The sequence below is a fragment of the Mustela nigripes genome, chromosome 14 (genome assembly GCF_022355385.1).
Source record: "Mustela nigripes isolate SB6536 chromosome 14, MUSNIG.SB6536, whole genome shotgun sequence".
Lineage (NCBI taxonomy): Eukaryota > Metazoa > Chordata > Mammalia > Carnivora > Mustelidae > Mustela > Mustela nigripes.
The window spans coordinates 96,943,534-96,958,178 of record NC_081570.1 but is presented as its reverse complement, the minus strand read 5'-3'; the positions used below and the strand labels follow the sequence as shown (position 1 = coordinate 96,958,178).

At 40.9% G+C, this 14,645-nt stretch overlaps 1 protein-coding gene across 2 annotated transcripts in view; it reads right to left on the bottom strand.

The window, feature by feature from the left end:
* Positions 1 to 1,555: 1,555 nt before the first annotated feature.
* LRIG2 (leucine rich repeats and immunoglobulin like domains 2) overlaps positions 1,556 to 14,645 on the bottom strand; it is a 68,639-nt gene continuing 55,549 nt past the window's right edge. For both annotated transcript variants that reach the window (XM_059375774.1, XM_059375775.1), the window contains exons 14-18: positions 14,006 to 14,287; positions 11,762 to 12,211; positions 10,789 to 10,938; positions 8,880 to 9,170; positions 1,556 to 6,696 (exon numbers count right to left, since the gene is read on the bottom strand). In XM_059375774.1, the coding sequence (XP_059231757.1) occupies positions 6,470 to 6,696; positions 8,880 to 9,170; positions 10,789 to 10,938; positions 11,762 to 12,211; positions 14,006 to 14,287 (1,400 nt within the window). In that variant the 3' untranslated portion in view covers positions 1,556 to 6,469. The remainder of the gene's footprint in view (positions 6,697 to 8,879; positions 9,171 to 10,788; positions 10,939 to 11,761; positions 12,212 to 14,005; positions 14,288 to 14,645) is intronic.

Genomic DNA, 14,645 nt, shown 5'->3' with positions numbered 1-14,645 from the left:
AATCTAAAATAAAAATTTTATGGTTGTATTTTGCCTTTTTATTTCATTTTTCTGGAAATTTATTCTCACTGTCCTTTACAAAAGCATTGCCAGGGGTGGGGGTGGGCAGTCGGGGAAGCATTGGTCCACAGCCACTAGTCCGGCAGCAGACAGCTTCAGTGCTGGGTTACAAGCGTCTAAATAGTTGAGTGGGTGCAAATCTCTCTCCTCATTCAGCAGGATGTAGCTACTTGGGCTGTATCCCCCTCCAGATCAAAAACACAGTAAAACCGGGCGCCTGGGTGGCTCAGTGGGTTAAGCCACTGCCTTCGGCTCAGGTCATGATCTCAGGGTCCTGGGATCGAGTCCCGCATTGGGCTCTCTGCTCAGCAGGGAGCCTGCTTCCTCCTCTCTCTCTGCCTGCCTCTCTGCCTACTTGTGATCTCTCTCTGTCAAGTAAATAAATAAAATCTTAAAAAAAAAAAAAAAAAACACAGTAAAACCATAGCATTTTTCTTCATTCCACCCATAAGAAAAGAAAATGATAGTCTGTTTTATCAGGACTGTAATAAAAATCAGTTTCCAATATACAATCCAGTCCAAACTTCACCACAATGGAAGTCATCAATGTCCAGAGGGCTTTTTCTTCAAGCATTTCTGAAGACCACAGACACAATACTGTGTTCGGAACTAGAAGATATCAGTGGGGGAAATTCTGAATGTGAGACAGAAAATCTGGGTTCAAGTCCTGGCTTTACTGCCTAAAGGCTTTTTAACATTGTGTTAAGTGATCATCTCACTGAGCAGTTTCCTGAAGTACAAAAAAAAAAAAAATGGAGATTAAAATCATCTACCCAATCTATATCTTAGGAGACTCAAATAGATAATGTCTGTGGAATGGGCCCCATAAAGTACATGATAGGAATGGGATCGCGGGCCCAGCCAGAATAAAACAGGAGCTTCTGACAGTCTCAAAATAAATAGTTCCAGGGGAACTAGATGGCTCAGTCGGTTAAGGGTCTATCTTCGGCTCAGGCCATGATCCCGGGGTCCTAGGATCAAGCCCTGAGTCAGGCTCCCTGCTCAGTGGGCAGTCTACTTCTCCCTCTCTCTCTGTTGCTCTCCCTGTTTGTGCTCTCATGCTCTGTCAAATAAAACCTTAAAAAAAAGAAGTTGCTAATACAGTAGAGTGAGAAAGTTGATCAGAGTATTAACATTCTTCGAGTATTTTCTTAATTTTGAATTAGAAAATGATGCCTTCAAATCTTTCCCTATTTAGAAAGCACTCTTATTTTCTAATGAACTGTTAAGTGTATTTGTTTCCATCCACACTACCAGGCATCTAACATCACAGCAGACACGATGACAGGCAAAGGGCACACGGCGCAGGCCCTTGGGAAGCACAGGGCTGTAAGGTATTCCGATGGCAGACTCCAGACAGTATGTGACTCAAACACAGCAGGAATGAGAGGTGCCATAACTTGTACAACTCTTTGGTGACCCTCTCAAAGGACCACAAACTTAAAAATATACCACTTCACTCCTATATGTCAGGCGACAGAAAACCAGAAAATCATAATGTATTTTAGCTTTATTGGAGACATACTACAGTAGACAAACAAGTAGACAAACACATGCCTTATAAAATATACATTCTCATGTGTGAGAAAATATAAATAGATACTAGGAAAGGACCACACTGAAAAACAACTTGGCTTAGAACTCTCTTTCGATACATCTGGTATCAGGGCTACTCAGATTGACATCCTCTGTGGGAAGAAGAGGGAACAGGAGAGGGTAGAAATAGTCTCTCTATGGATCAAGAGGCCACTTTAAGTAGCCAAGAGATATACTCCAAGAGCACTTGACCACCTGATGACCAATTTCTCTTTCAAGACGGTTTAGTTGATAAAGGATCACTTTACTCTTTCTAATCTAAAAACAGGTTCAAATCAAGTTGTTTTTTCACCCTCACCCCACTCATCGGTGGAGATTATTGGGACCACTAAGAAACACTCAACACACAACCTGAAGGGAGCAGGTCCAAATATTACTCTTCACACACACACACACACACACACACACACACACACACACACCAACACATGCACACATGTGCATATAGACACACACACATGTCCCTACCTCTTATTACCCACAACATCTTCAGATGATTCATGGGCTTGCAGGTGTTGTTTTGTAAAGAGCAGCTTGTAATATATCTCTTAATTCAGAGCTTGTTATTTTCATCAACAAACCAGGCAGTTGTCCGGAAAAGGAAAAAAAAATTAAGGCTAACTGATGTTGGTTGAGACAGCACTCTAAACAAAAAAAGTTCTAAGTTAGAAGCAGAAGGGAAAAACATCTGCCAGACTGAAATGGGAAAGAGGACACGTCAGAGAAGAATGAGACATTCCTTGCAGGTTGCCAAAAATCTCAGCTCAACCTTGGAAGGCCCAACTACTTCACATTACCTCTGCAATCGGCATTAAGAAGCAAACTCAAAAATGGAGCACACAGCATGAAATGGCAGTAAATTTACCTCTGTTGCTCCATTACCTCCTAGTATTCCGGTGAATATTAAAATGATTGGAAAGGCTCCAACACCCTTGGGTAAAATACTGGGTGCAAAGCTGAACACCACAATTCCAACCCCATTCCAACTGGAGTCCTACTGATAAGAAGAAACAGGCATAAAAATTAAAGAGTAAAAAGGAGGGTCATAATACATTATATAGGCTCTTAAAGTTTTTAGTATGGTAATGCCATTTCTGTTACTAACTAGTTATAGATTTCTTCAGAAGCGTAAGCCCAGACTTTGATGTTTTTAGCCATTAACAGGAAAGTCTCCTTTTGTCAACCAAAAACCAAAACTCTTGAACTGAAAAAAATTTAAGTGCTCTATACTTACTGTATATAAAGGATTTTGAAAGGAAAAGTTTTAAGACTGTTAGATTGCTTCTGGAAATTTCCAGTGGTAAAACTGAAAGAGACCTGAAAGTCATCTTGCCCATATTCCATTCGAAGTGCAGAAATTTCTTCAACGCTATTAACAGCGTTAATATCTGGGGTTAATATCAGCATTAATTATCTGGCTTCCACTGTGACTTTTCCCACAAAACACTGATTATTCCAATTATTGGGCAAACCTAATTGTGGAGAATTAGTTTATACAGAATTACTAGCAAGTGTTTACTGTACCTCCCTGTTACCTTGTGCCTCACAGAATGGGAGCAGACATGACCTTTGTCCTCAAGAATAAAAACAGTGAATTTAATCCTAATTCATGGCAACACTTCAAGGTATTAAAGACTTTTAGCGTATCTCCCATCTCTTAGGAAAATGGATAAGAGTCTAAGTTGCTAGATATCCTAATGTTGCTTTTACAACCCCACAATGGGCAGTGTGAAGGCAACTATTTTTAAATAGGAAAGTTACCTTTCAGAAAAATACACATAAAACTCTCAGAGTGGCACATTAGAGGGTTCCTGATACTTCGTATCCCCCAGAGTAACTTGCACAACTAGGGAGAGCAATTTAGAAGCTGCTGAATGACAGAAAGCCAATGGCTTATATAGAGACCACGTGCCAGTGCGGACTTAAAGGAAGATGCTATTTCTTCTTCCAAGGAAGACTTGAAGATCAATGTAAAAGGGGCACAACTTAAGAGAACTTATATATCTCCACTGATACAAGGTGGTAACTGGATGAGGAGCAGAGAGTATTTCTCCTGGCATTTTAGTTTGCCTTGCTTAACAACAATCCTGATTAAAAGAGGCATTAGGGAGACATCACATTGCAGGGAAGGAACACTGATGAGCTTCTAACCCTGTGTACGGTAGATGGATAAATCACTGCTTGGTCAAAAACATATGCAGTAACAAAAAATTCCAGGAAGCCCTTCTCCTAAGATTAGAATTTATTAAATTTATTATTTTTTTAAGACCAGTTTTGTTAAACTTCACGTTTAAACAAATTCTTGACTAGTTCCTTAGGTACTTTGGCAAGCTAGGAGCATGTGGGAAGGCATCTCACCATTGGTGCTAACGGAAGGGAGAACCTGGCCATTCAGGAGACCTGACTCTGACAGTCCTAAGAGGAAGAGGACCACCATATCCTAAGTTTTCTAGAACACTGGTTCGCACCCTGGTTTTCAGTCCTGTCACCCATAAGAGCTGATACTCACCTGCAGCCTCGCTCTAACTACCCCTTTTCACTCAAGAGAAGTCTGTCAGAATTTGAGTGAGAGTATCAGATAGTTACAGATCACCTGCATGAATGAAGACATCTGAAAGGTAAGGGAGTCACAGACTAGCTACAGATCAGCTGCAGCGCACCTCTCAACTGATTCCATGCTCTGGTGCGCGGCAGCACTGGCATTCAGACCCGCTGCCCCAGATGGCATCTGGTAGCTTCCATTGAGTCAACAGTCTTCCTTTACTGAGCCGGTTTCAAAGCAGAAGAGCTCTTCTCACAAATACATCTTACACTGTCCCTCCTGCTAAGGAGGAAGTGAATCTGGCTCAAGTCAGAGTAAGCAGCATCACTCTTGTTACACTAACAAATGTTTCATGAAAGCAGCTTTGTATTAGAGTAGCATAATCCTCCCTGGGCCTTGGAGGGATCACAAATTCACAGAACGTTACAGCTGGAAAGGGCTCTGGAGCATCTAGGAGAATGCCCTTATTTCAGAAATGAGAAAATCTGGCTGCGAAGCAGACTCCTGCCCCTGACTACAGCCAATATGGGGCAGAGCTAGGAATAAAATCAGGTCTCCTGATTCTACATCAGCCCTGTACAGATTAAAGTACAACCTAGTAAGGAAGAAGAGGAATCACACATTGAAAGGATGGGAAAATAGTGATATTTAAGAAGTTTGAAGTAAAAATGAACAGAAGCTGACAGTTCAAAAAAGGAAAGAGAGAATGGCTTGGTGGTACAAAACCGTTAGAGACGGTTTGGGGAGAAAAAAACTAGGACTGACAACTACATGTAATTCAACTTTCTGGCAAAATATGAGTTTAGAACCCTTGAAATGCACAATAACTTAGAAATAGATATTTTCATTTAAGTGATGGAAGTTATCCAGCACGTAACTAGTACTCACTAGACTGAGAGGACAGAATCTGACAGCCTAGGGTAAGGAAATCTGAAAGCACAAAGCAAAAAAGAACTTTAGTTCATTACATTCCATTATAAAGTCCTTTGTTCACATAAAGCTTTTTGCAATCAAAAATTCAAGAGAACTTTTTGGCTTAAATAATCACTTGTATAGAACAAGGAAAACACTCTAAAGCTTTGTAAGAATTTGTGCACATTCAACTTATTCCCAAAAGCACCCTTCCCTTAAGATAACACTGTGCATTGGCAGAAGAGATATTAAAAACAACAACAAAAAAACCCCCAAAAAACAGAAAAGAAGCAATCTTTGGTTTCCTCATCACCTAAATACTTTGCTGAAAGAAGGTATTCCCAAAAGAAATTTTCCTTTGTCTCTGTGCACATGACTATGATAAGACGGACTGCTAGTCAATTTTGAGTCTTTTTATGCTAGAAAGGTAATACTACCTGGCACTTGTAAACAGATGGCAAACGATTAGACATATGAACTTTTAGGTCTGAGTAAAGAAGCTAATTAGACCAAGACTGTGTTTGTGTGTATGCAATCACTAGGTTCCCTGCCTCTATACATATACTTCTTAACAAACATATTTTTAAAACTTCAAACAAAGTCTTTAGGTTCACTAAACCAAGTCATACAAAATCTGTGGTCTGAGATGCTGCTGTCAATATTATTAACTGGGTATTATATATAATTCTGGCATATCAAAAATATTTACAATGCAGCCAACACATATGGTCAATGAATACAAAAATTATTTATAAATGCACATATATTTACAATGAGATCCCTGGGTGATAAGGACCAAAAAAAAAAAAGATTCACAAGAATACAAAACCCTTTGATGTGGTAACAATTGGTCAAGCCTGGGATTCTTGTCAAAGACCTTGAATATCAAAGCCCTGGTCTCAACTAGATGCTTAAAACCACTGAAGAATCCCAGACACACTTCCCAGAGGGCTCCAAAGTTATTTCTGTTCCTGGAAGACACACCAGAACAGTGATATTTTCTCAGAATCATTCTGCAGGTTGAGACAATCCAGCATGTTAAGCAGCAATGAGACTCCCTAACAGGCAGTGCACAGCTGGGCACATCCCCGTGGAACCATCAGCAAGAACGTTTTGTCCTGTATTTTCCTCTGTCCGTGTTGCACAGGTTTTATTATATGTACCCATTTCTGTCAGCCATTTCCCCTTCTTCATCAGGAATAAGCCCAAATAAATGCCTGGCGTACCTCAGTGGGGTCAGATGTAACTGCAGATGGGGTAAAGCAAATGCTGACTTTGGGGTTTCTTCTGAACTCTGAGGTAGTAAATACAAAATGAAGTAACTTGAGTCTCTGCCCACATCTCTTTCTGGAGTGAGTTTCATGTGCCCTCACTACCATCCTGAATGTTCCGAGTCCTACTAAAATCAAAAGCATGGTCATGCAACCTGTGACAAGGCGTGGGGGAGGCGGAACAGTCTGGGCCACTCTCTGCCAGACCCTCATTTTGATGGACTTGTGGTGGCTCAAGGACTGGCTGCTGGGAAAAGGGAGGATGAGGCAAGTCTAGCTCTTTGCTTATGTTCCACAGAGGCCGCGGCAACGTTTCTGAAAATGAAAGATAACAATCAGTGGCGAATGAAAATTCAAAATTAATGGTTTAAAACTTCATTTTCTTTTATCCAAATTCTCCCAGAAATAAAGATACCCAGTATTCCTGAATAAGGACATTGAGAGTAAATGTACACTTCTCATCTTCTTAGCAACAGCTAATAAAAGAAAACAAAATAGAAACTAGAACCATGGTCTTTCAACAAGCTTAACCAATTATTTACTGAAACCATGTAATATGTCCTCTGCTTTCATCTACGATTAGTGCTTCTGCTGCTGCAAAATTTAAAAATACAATCTTTAGACACATGGAAACAGATTAAAATAGTATCCCTGGGACGCCTGGGTGGCTCAGTTGGTTAAGCAGCTGCCTTCGGCTCAGGTCATGATCCCGGCGTCCTGGGATCGAGTCCCACATCGGGCTCCTTGCTCCACGGGGAGCCTGCTTCTCCCTCTGACTCTGCCTGCCACTCTGTCTGCCTGTGCTCGCTCTCGCTCTCTCTCTCTGACTAAATAAATAAAAAAAAATAAATAAATAAAATAAAATAAAATAAAATAGTATCCCTACTGTAGTGAAAGTTGCATTATACAAAAATCACTGATTTAACACAGCCATTACATCTTTAAATAACAAATGAGCATGTTAAAAAAAATTGTTTTAAAAATAAACCATTTCCCTCCAGCTTCTAGCATGCCAGTAATCCTAACAATAAAGTAATAATGAAAAGCAGCAATTTTAAATCCAATTATTATACTTTGAGACTCTGGTCTCAAAGATAATACATCTCTCATTCACCTTACTTACTGCAGTGGTGAGCTCTTTCCCCAATGAATATTTGCTGAAAGCTATATTAACTTCATGGGGATACATTTTGGAAAAAGTCAGGCAAACATTCTGGAAACAAACACTCAGAAATAAAAACAAAACCCATGTGTTAAAGTAAGCTAAGGCAGGGTTTCTTAAGCTCTGACGTGCATACAAATAACCTAGGGATCTTGTTAAAAAAAAAGACTCTGGTTCACTGGGTCCGGGGTGGGCACCTTGGTCTGCATTTCTAACAAGCTCTAGGTAATGCTGAAGCTGAGACCACTCTGTGAATAGCAAGGAGTGAGAGCGCCCCAGGTAGGAATGAGCAATGCACCAAAGCACTCATTTGCTGATCTCCTCACTTACACACCAAGGCAACAATTGAGACCTCTCCGAAATGAAGAAAAAGGTACACTGCATTTTTTGTTCTACTTAAAGCCTTTTTAGGTGTGGAACTCTTAGGACATGGGAACACGGAATTAGTGTTGGTGCCCTTCTTTCACGGGCAATGAACTTTAAAGCCAAGAGACTAGCTTCAGTGAGTGACAGTACACTTTTCTCTGACTTGTACTGTCTTTGGAAATCTTTGGAGTTGGTCTCTAAATTAAGAACAACAGAACACATCTTAAAAGTCCCAAGTCAGATCATTCCCTCCTACCAAAAGCACCCCTGGAAGCACCTGCAGGCCTCAGCTCTACCCAAGTTCCTGTGCTCTTCCATTTTAGGCTGACAAGAGGGTGACAGCTGATGAAAAACCTGGACGGCCAGAAGGACATGCTCAGCAGAGCCCCTCATGGTCTAGAAAGAGTTCCGTTTTACTGACCAAGCTGTTACCAAATGCCTTCTCTGCACAATGTGACTTGTGTTTCTTCTCCTGGGTCATCCCACAACTGCTTCCCCACTTTGGGACCTGATCATAAGGCCTCACAGACGAAATCAAACACTGGCTAAGTGATACTGCCATTCAGTATTTACCCTCTAGAACAGCAACCAAATCATTTTTAAATCTTCTCAGGAAAAATCTCCACCAAATTATATCCTCAGCATTTCCAATCACCATCATTTAAATAAGGATGGAAAAAAAATTAAACCTATATGAAACTTTTTTAAAGCTTTTTCTATATGGCTTCTGAATTTTTAGAAGTGTGATCTTGATACTCCCACAGAAGCTGTTTCCATCCTACTGATGCAGATGTCTCTAATTCTAATCTCTGAAAATCTCTGGCCCTAGTTTATACCAGCTAGCTGTAGCTAATTACTCTATTATTCCAATTTGTTTGCTTCCTGTCAAATCAGAATGCTACTTATATGACGGAAAAATCAAGTAGGTGAGAGTAAAAACAAAGTAATCAAAAAAGACTGTGTCCTTTACCACTATTCATCTGTGTGGACGTAAGTTTCTTCTCATTTATCCTCTCATGGTTGGTGGGAAAGGCAGCCATCTCTTTGTCTGCTGATGACACCAGGCTCTCCAGGGTAGGGGCATCTGGGGGAGGATGTGCCAAATATGTCTCTTTGGGCATCTGGACCATGAGGCTGGACAGTGTCTGATCTAGAACATCTTCCTCAGCAATATACGTGTACGGGCAGTATTCTCGGGTCCTGGAGTAGATGTTGGCATTGTCATAACAATCTGAGCAAATAACCCGGGTACCAGGACCACCTGATGACGACACAGGAAAGAATCCTTCAGTTAAGGAGTCAGCTTTGCCAATCACCAGTTTTCTGCACCAGCCATCCCCATTTTCACCGCAGCTGGCACTGACTGAGCACTTACTTGATAAATCAGGTAAAATCTCAAGGCCCTTCTGTGCATTAACTAATTTAATCCTCACGGCATCCCTATGAGGTGGGTACTATTATTACCCCCATTTTACAGACGGGGTAACTACAACACAGAGACATGAGGGAACTTGCTCCAAAACACTGCTATAACACACGGCTGAAAACTTGGGCGCTCTGGCTCCGGGGCCCATGCCCTTAAACGCTACGGTAAACCACTTCTGTCCAGCCTGGATAAGGTGATGCCCAATTCAAGGGAACGAAGATGCGGCTGCACTGTGCTGTAAGACACAGGTCTGGCTGAAGCGAACTAAAGCAGAGAACAAGGACTAAGGAGGACTTCACTTCATAAAGCCAGCATTACTTTCATGAGTCAAGGAATTAAGCAACACTCATGGCTTAAAGTACCCCTAGAGAAAGCCTCTGATGGTCAAGAGTCCTGTCTGACGCATGTGTGTGTCTGGCAGAGGTAAAGTTTAATAACGAGCTCCCCAGACTGTTATGTGCTTTGAAAACTGTTCAAAGAGAAAAAAGTGAGTGAGAAATAAAGAGCAAGTAACTTCCTGATCAAGCAACAGTGTTACAACTGGAAGTTAGTTTGGCCCAGAAAGCAGTGTTATTTCCCACCAATTTCAAAGAGCAGAGGCATTTAAAGATTCTTTTAAATGCTAGAAGTAACCCCTCTTTCCATGGAAAGCCAAAATAAAATCCAATTTAGCGATGAAACCGATAAATTCTGTTAGCTCAGCCTAAAAAAATCTCCATATGAACAGAAAAGGCCTTTCATTTGTACAGTGCTGGAAGGACTACACCTATTTGTTGAAAGGATCTATGAGAATTCTGAGGGAAGTGCTTTACTTTACCGCTTCTTTACTTTAAATGAGAAAGTTAAAGCTCAGATTTCAGTAACTTGTTCATGGTCCCAGAGCCAGAAAAAAGGAACTAGGAATCAAACCCAATTCTTCTATCCCTTAATTCACCTCCCTGAGTTCTGTCACTCCCTGAGGGAAGGGGGGAGTGGGGAAGAGAAGTAGTATTGAGAAGCCAAGTTAATTAGGGAACATCTTGTATCTCTCTGATTTCTCCAACATATGCTGAGAATCATCACTGCCCTTTAAACTTCAGCGACTACCAACCAGTCAGCAGGAGACACAAACCGCCCCTGGATATGGTCTAAAGAATGCTCATGCCTTAAAAAGACAAGACCCCTCAAAAAAGTTTCGAGAGCACCTCCTTCTCATAATAATACTTTTGGTTTGGGAGACTTTGCTGGGTACACCAATCCCTTGTTTTGGGATGTGTTTCTTCTGTCAGATGATTTTCTTCTCTGGTACGATTTCAGTCGATTTCCATCCATCCTATTTCTCAGGCAGTCCAATGTTTTCACTGAGTATCTTACTTTAAAATGTTGTATCAGGTTAATGGGAAAACTACACGCTGACAAATAAACTCAACAAAATAGGCCAAAATTATAAGCATATACAACAAAGAGTCAGTACCATCAGCGCCTTTGTGTAAATATCCATTGGCAGGAGGCATAAGTTGCTGATGACTGCCTGCCTCAGAGTTGCTGTAGCCTTCTTGTGGCTCTGACAGTGTTCCTTGGGAAGACAAGTAGCTGGGAATGTCTGCAGGCAGATTAAGCTCCTCTGTAAAAGAGACATCTGTAACTTTCAAATTACATTAGGCAACACTCAGAAGACTATAGTGCAAATGTGCTCCACTCTGATATACCCACTGGCCAGGAAAATGTTATCTAACTAGGAACAGGTCTTAGGATCTTCCCCCCAAACTCTTTCTCGCTAAAATTCTTTTCAAACATTCATTTAAAAAGTATTACTAAAAGAGGCAAATCCTAAAGTCTAAAATCTAGTCCACAGGCATACTTTCACTGTCTGATTGAGCCTCTTCTCTTTCAGGATTTCAGGGAAGAGGTGTGAAAGGCCAATCCCAGTCAGAAGGGCTCCACTCTTTGCCCACAGAGAAGCTTCGACGGAAATGAGCCTTAGGCATTAAAGAAAGAAGGTGCACCTGTACCATGTTTATAAGAGCAAAGTTTGGGGGGACTATCTAAAAATTCTTAAAATTATTCATCGGACAGGTGCCTGGGTGGCTCAGTGGGTTAAGCCTCTGCCTTCAGCTCAGGTCATGATCCCAGGACCCTGGGATTGAGCCCCGCATTGGGCTCTCTGCTCAGCAGGGAGCCTCCTTCCCAAACACCCACCCCCCCACTCCAGCCTGCCTCTCTGCCTACTTGTGATATGTCAAATAAATACATAAAATCTTAAAAAAAAAAAATTCATTGGAGACATTCCATTATTTCAATGAAGTTGGACATTTTAACAAAAAAAACTCTTCCTTCTACTATATATAAAGGATCAAAGCTCCATAGCTTTTTCTATTTTATAATAAATTGTATACTACATTCCTGACTCAAGTACAAGCTGTAGGTATCAACTGAGTACGACTCACCTGTGTTTGTGATACTGTAGTCTTCATTCTTCCTTCTCATGTGGTAAATAACAATGACCCAGATCAAAGAGGTGCCCACAACACAGCAGACCACAACAATGATGACAATGCCAACTGTGGTCCAGCCATCATCTTCATGCCCAATGCTACTCTGGGAAGAGTCACAATTGGGAGATGAAATGACATTTAGGTAAATGTGACCACGTTCTGTCCCAAGGGTGTTAGACATAATGCAGGTGTATTTCCCAGCATCTTCCAGGCCAGCATCGACAATGATGAGAAGCTGGTTGGCTGCCGCAAAGAAGTGCCGTTCTGTCACCAGCAGTGGCCCGTCATCTTTGGTCCAGTTGAGACGAGGGGCAGGGCTCCCTCCAGCTATGCACTGTAATACTGCAGTCTCACCTCGGGTTACTGTCTTATCTTCCAGGGGTCTGATAAATGAGGGTGTCTCTAACAGAAAGAGTGTATAAAAAATCATGTTAAAACAATTTTATTTCTTAAATCCCACTGTATTAGATGAATGAGGTAATGATGCAATAAGTAGGCAATTTCAGGGGCGTCTGGGTGGCTCAGTGGGTTAATAAGCAGCCAACTCTTGATTTTAGCTCAGGTCATAATCTATAGATCCTGGGATTGATGCTCAGCATGCAGTCTGCTTGAGATTCTCTCTCTCCTTCCCTCCCCCTAGGATAAATAAATAAATCTTTAAAAATAATAATAATAATAATAAGTTGGGGCATCTGGGTGGCTCCATGGGTTAAAGCCTCTGCCTTCAGCTCAGGTCATGATCCCAGGGTCCTGGGATTGAGCCCCACTTCGAGCTCTCTGCTCAGTGAGGAGTCTGCTTCCCTTCCTCTCTCTCTCTCTACGTGCCTCTCTGCCTATTGTGATCTCTATCAAATGAATAAATAAAAAAATCTTAAAAAAAAAAAAAGTAAGCACTTTCATATACTCATGGAAAGATCAGAAGTTAGTGTTCAGAAAAGCAAAAGCCTCAAAAATCTTATCTTACTAATTCTACCTTAGGCAAGCTATCCTAAGCAAGGAAGTCAAAAAGATTTATACATGAACAGGTTTATTATGAAATTAGTTGTAATTTTTAAAAATAAAGGAAAAGATCTTTAAATCTAGCAGGAAAGGTTGTTAAATAAACCATAGTACAAATACATGATATTTTTTGAAGACTTAATGACAGAGTAACCCTTATGATACAGTATTTAAGAGGAAAAAAGTAGGTACATAACTTCATGAAAATGTGTTTTTTAAAAAGTCCAGCATATGCCAAAATCTTTAAGTGTTTTAGTGACTTTCCCTTTTTCTAATTTTCTATATATCCTACATTTTTAAAACGATATACTTATTTTTCTGATTACACAAGGAAATAACACAAACTAACAAACTTTTAAAAAACCTAACATAAGGGGCGCCTGGTGGCTCAGCAGGTTAAAGCCTCTGCCTTAGGCCCAGGTCATGATCCCAGGGTCTTGGGATAGAGTCCCGCATCAGGCTCTCTGCTCACCAGGGAGCCTGCTTCCTCCTCTCTCTCTGCCTGCCTCTCTGCCTACTTGTGATCTCTGTCTGTCAAATAAATAAATAAAGTCCATTAAAAAAAATAAATAAAAAATAAAAAACCTAACATCAAGGGAAACCAGAGAACTAGAAAGCAGAATCTGCCTTTGGGTTGAGTATGAAGAAAAGTATTCTCATAAGAAAAAAAAATAGGCTTGTCAGAGGAACTTAGGGAAAAGACATTTTATTTTACCATAACACAGAATCAAGAGGCATACACTGGAAGAGAACAGGAAATCTAACCAAAAGATGGTAATTTTTATGCATTAATTTTTTTTTTTCAAAAATGAGTTAGAGGAGAAACAAATTGTCTTGAGTGGTCTGTGAAGCAGTATAAAACAACTGCAAACCCACTGGTGAATACTAGAAAAAAACATGTTTGAATTAGAAACCTCCAAGGGGGCAAGGTAACAGGATAAGGGGATTTGAATTTTCAAATTCATGTGATGAAGATCTCTAATTCTGCCCTCACTGCTTTTGCAGATTTCAGTTTTCTGATCCACTAATATCCTAGGCTGACATGACCCAGCCATGTATTGGTAAAACATGGTGACCAAGATATAAGGATCACTATTAAAATCTCAAAGTTGGATCTTCTCTGCCATTAAGACGAGAGCAGACCCTTAAATATAAAGGCTCCATCCAAACCAAGGACCCATGGGGCAGTACACATACCTAATACTGTGAGAGAGGCATTTGCTGAAAGGCCTCCGGCTATATTTTGTGCCATGCAGCTATAGACTCCCATGTCTTCTATTTTCACGTTGGCAATGAAGAAGACATCATCCTCAGGCATGACATGCATGCGTCTTTCTCGAGCTGCAGGAAAGTCGGTGCCACCATCTTTCTGCCAAGAAATCTGAGGTGCAGGGTGCCCCTCTGCAGCACACTCTAATCTGGCCATGGCACCAGTGCGGATAGTGAGATCCATTGGAGTTTTCAGGAAAGATGGCATCTCTGTTTCAAGAAAGATTACCGAAACAAAGTGGGTGGAGTGGTGGTGGTGGGAACATGAATACACACACACACACATACACACACACACAAAGTACCAACTTGTAATATTCTATTTCTTTCAGAAGGCATGCTCTCTAGATTGACAGAGGACATCTTTTCTCTTTGAACCTCAGAATACTTAGAGTACAGTGATGAATAAATTCTTCTAGAATGCAGACACATCTACTACCTGATCTCTCTGATGGGGACAGGAAAGGCAGAAGGCCACAAACCTTTCAGAACTCCGTACATTTATTATGACTCCCTTACTTAAGAGACTAAACAGTGCTCTCCAAGCTAACATCTACAAAGCTGACAC